A 1,112-nucleotide genomic window follows, 5' to 3' on the forward strand; every position below is an offset into this window, starting at 1 on the left:
GAGGACCCAGAATCCTCACAGATTAAAGAGGAACAAGAGGAACAGGAGGTTGCCTCTGTAGCAACTCCTACTTATAAGGAAAGGGACCACAGTGACACAGAACCAAATAGCGACCAGCTGCTCTGTCACAACATTTTTGTAGCTGAGAGGTCAGATCAGGAAAGAAGCAAGCATGCAGACTTAGGACCAACTACAAATGCAGAGCTGAAGCAAACGACAACACATCACAGAAACAACAGTCACAGTAACAATGTAGACAACACTCCCATGGCTGAGAGTCACTGTGAAACTGACACAGGGAGAAAGACTTTCACATGTGAGGTCTGTGGAAAAACCTTTAAAAAAAGGTACAACCTGAAGAAACATTACAGCAGTCATACAGATGAGAAGCTGTTTGCTTGTAAGTCATGTGAGAAAAGTTTCAGCTATAGAGCTCAGCTAAAAGTCCACATGAGAACTCACACAGGTGAGAAGCTGTACTCTTGTAAAACCTGTGGAAAAAGATTTTCTGACCCAGCAGTACATAAAAGGCACACAGCAATCCACAAAGAGGAAAAGCCGCATTCTTGTGGAACATGTGGGAAAAGTTTCTGTCGTCAGGCGAACTTGGTGCTTCACATGAGAACTCATACAGGTGAGAAGCCATGCACATGTAGCAATTGTGGGAGAAGATTTCGTTTCAGATCCTATTTGAAAGTCCACAAGAGAATTCACACAGGTGAGATGCCTTACCTTTGTCATACCTGTGGAAAAAGATTTACTTTCTTATCACAGCTTAAACATCATATGATAATCCACACAGGTGTGAAGCCGCATTCTTGTACAACATGTGGAAAACGCTTCACTCATAGCGCGCATCTGAAAGTTCACATGAGAATTCATACAGGCGAGAAGCCGTACGTTTGTAACACATGTGGAAAAAGTTTTTCTGACACATCAACACACAAAAGACACACAGCAATCCACAAAGAGAAAAAGCCATATTCTTGTGGAACATGTGAGAAAAGTTTCTGTCATCAGGCTACTTTTATGCTTCACATGAAAACTCACGGAGGCGAGAAGCCGTACTCTTGTAAAACTTGCGGAAAAAGTTTCAGTGGAAGAAGTACTTT

General features: G+C 42.3%; 2 protein-coding genes across 2 annotated transcripts in view; both read left to right on the forward strand.

Annotated features, from left to right (window-relative positions):
* The window catches only part of LOC103375598 (oocyte zinc finger protein XlCOF8.4-like), a gene marked incomplete at its 3' end in the record, with an annotated part of 15,611 nt that extends 15,119 nt beyond the window's left edge, over positions 1-492 (forward strand). Inside the window, exon 3 of the mRNA XM_008305911.1 lies at positions 1-492. This exon is cut by the window's left edge and continues 281 nt beyond it. Within this exon, the coding sequence (XP_008304133.1) occupies positions 1-492 (492 nt within the window).
* A 51-nt stretch (positions 493-543) lies between these two features.
* Positions 544-1,112, forward strand: part of LOC103375597 (zinc finger protein 239-like) — a 2,404-nt gene continuing 1,835 nt past the window's right edge. Inside the window, exon 1 of the mRNA XM_008305910.1 lies at positions 544-1,105. Within this exon, the coding sequence (XP_008304132.1) occupies positions 619-1,105 (487 nt within the window). The 5' untranslated portion in view covers positions 544-618. The remainder of the gene's footprint in view (positions 1,106-1,112) is intronic.

Source organism: Stegastes partitus, unplaced genomic scaffold, assembly GCF_000690725.1.
Source record: "Stegastes partitus isolate 25-593 unplaced genomic scaffold, Stegastes_partitus-1.0.2 Scaffold2694, whole genome shotgun sequence".
Classification (NCBI taxonomy): Eukaryota; Metazoa; Chordata; class Actinopteri; family Pomacentridae; genus Stegastes; species Stegastes partitus.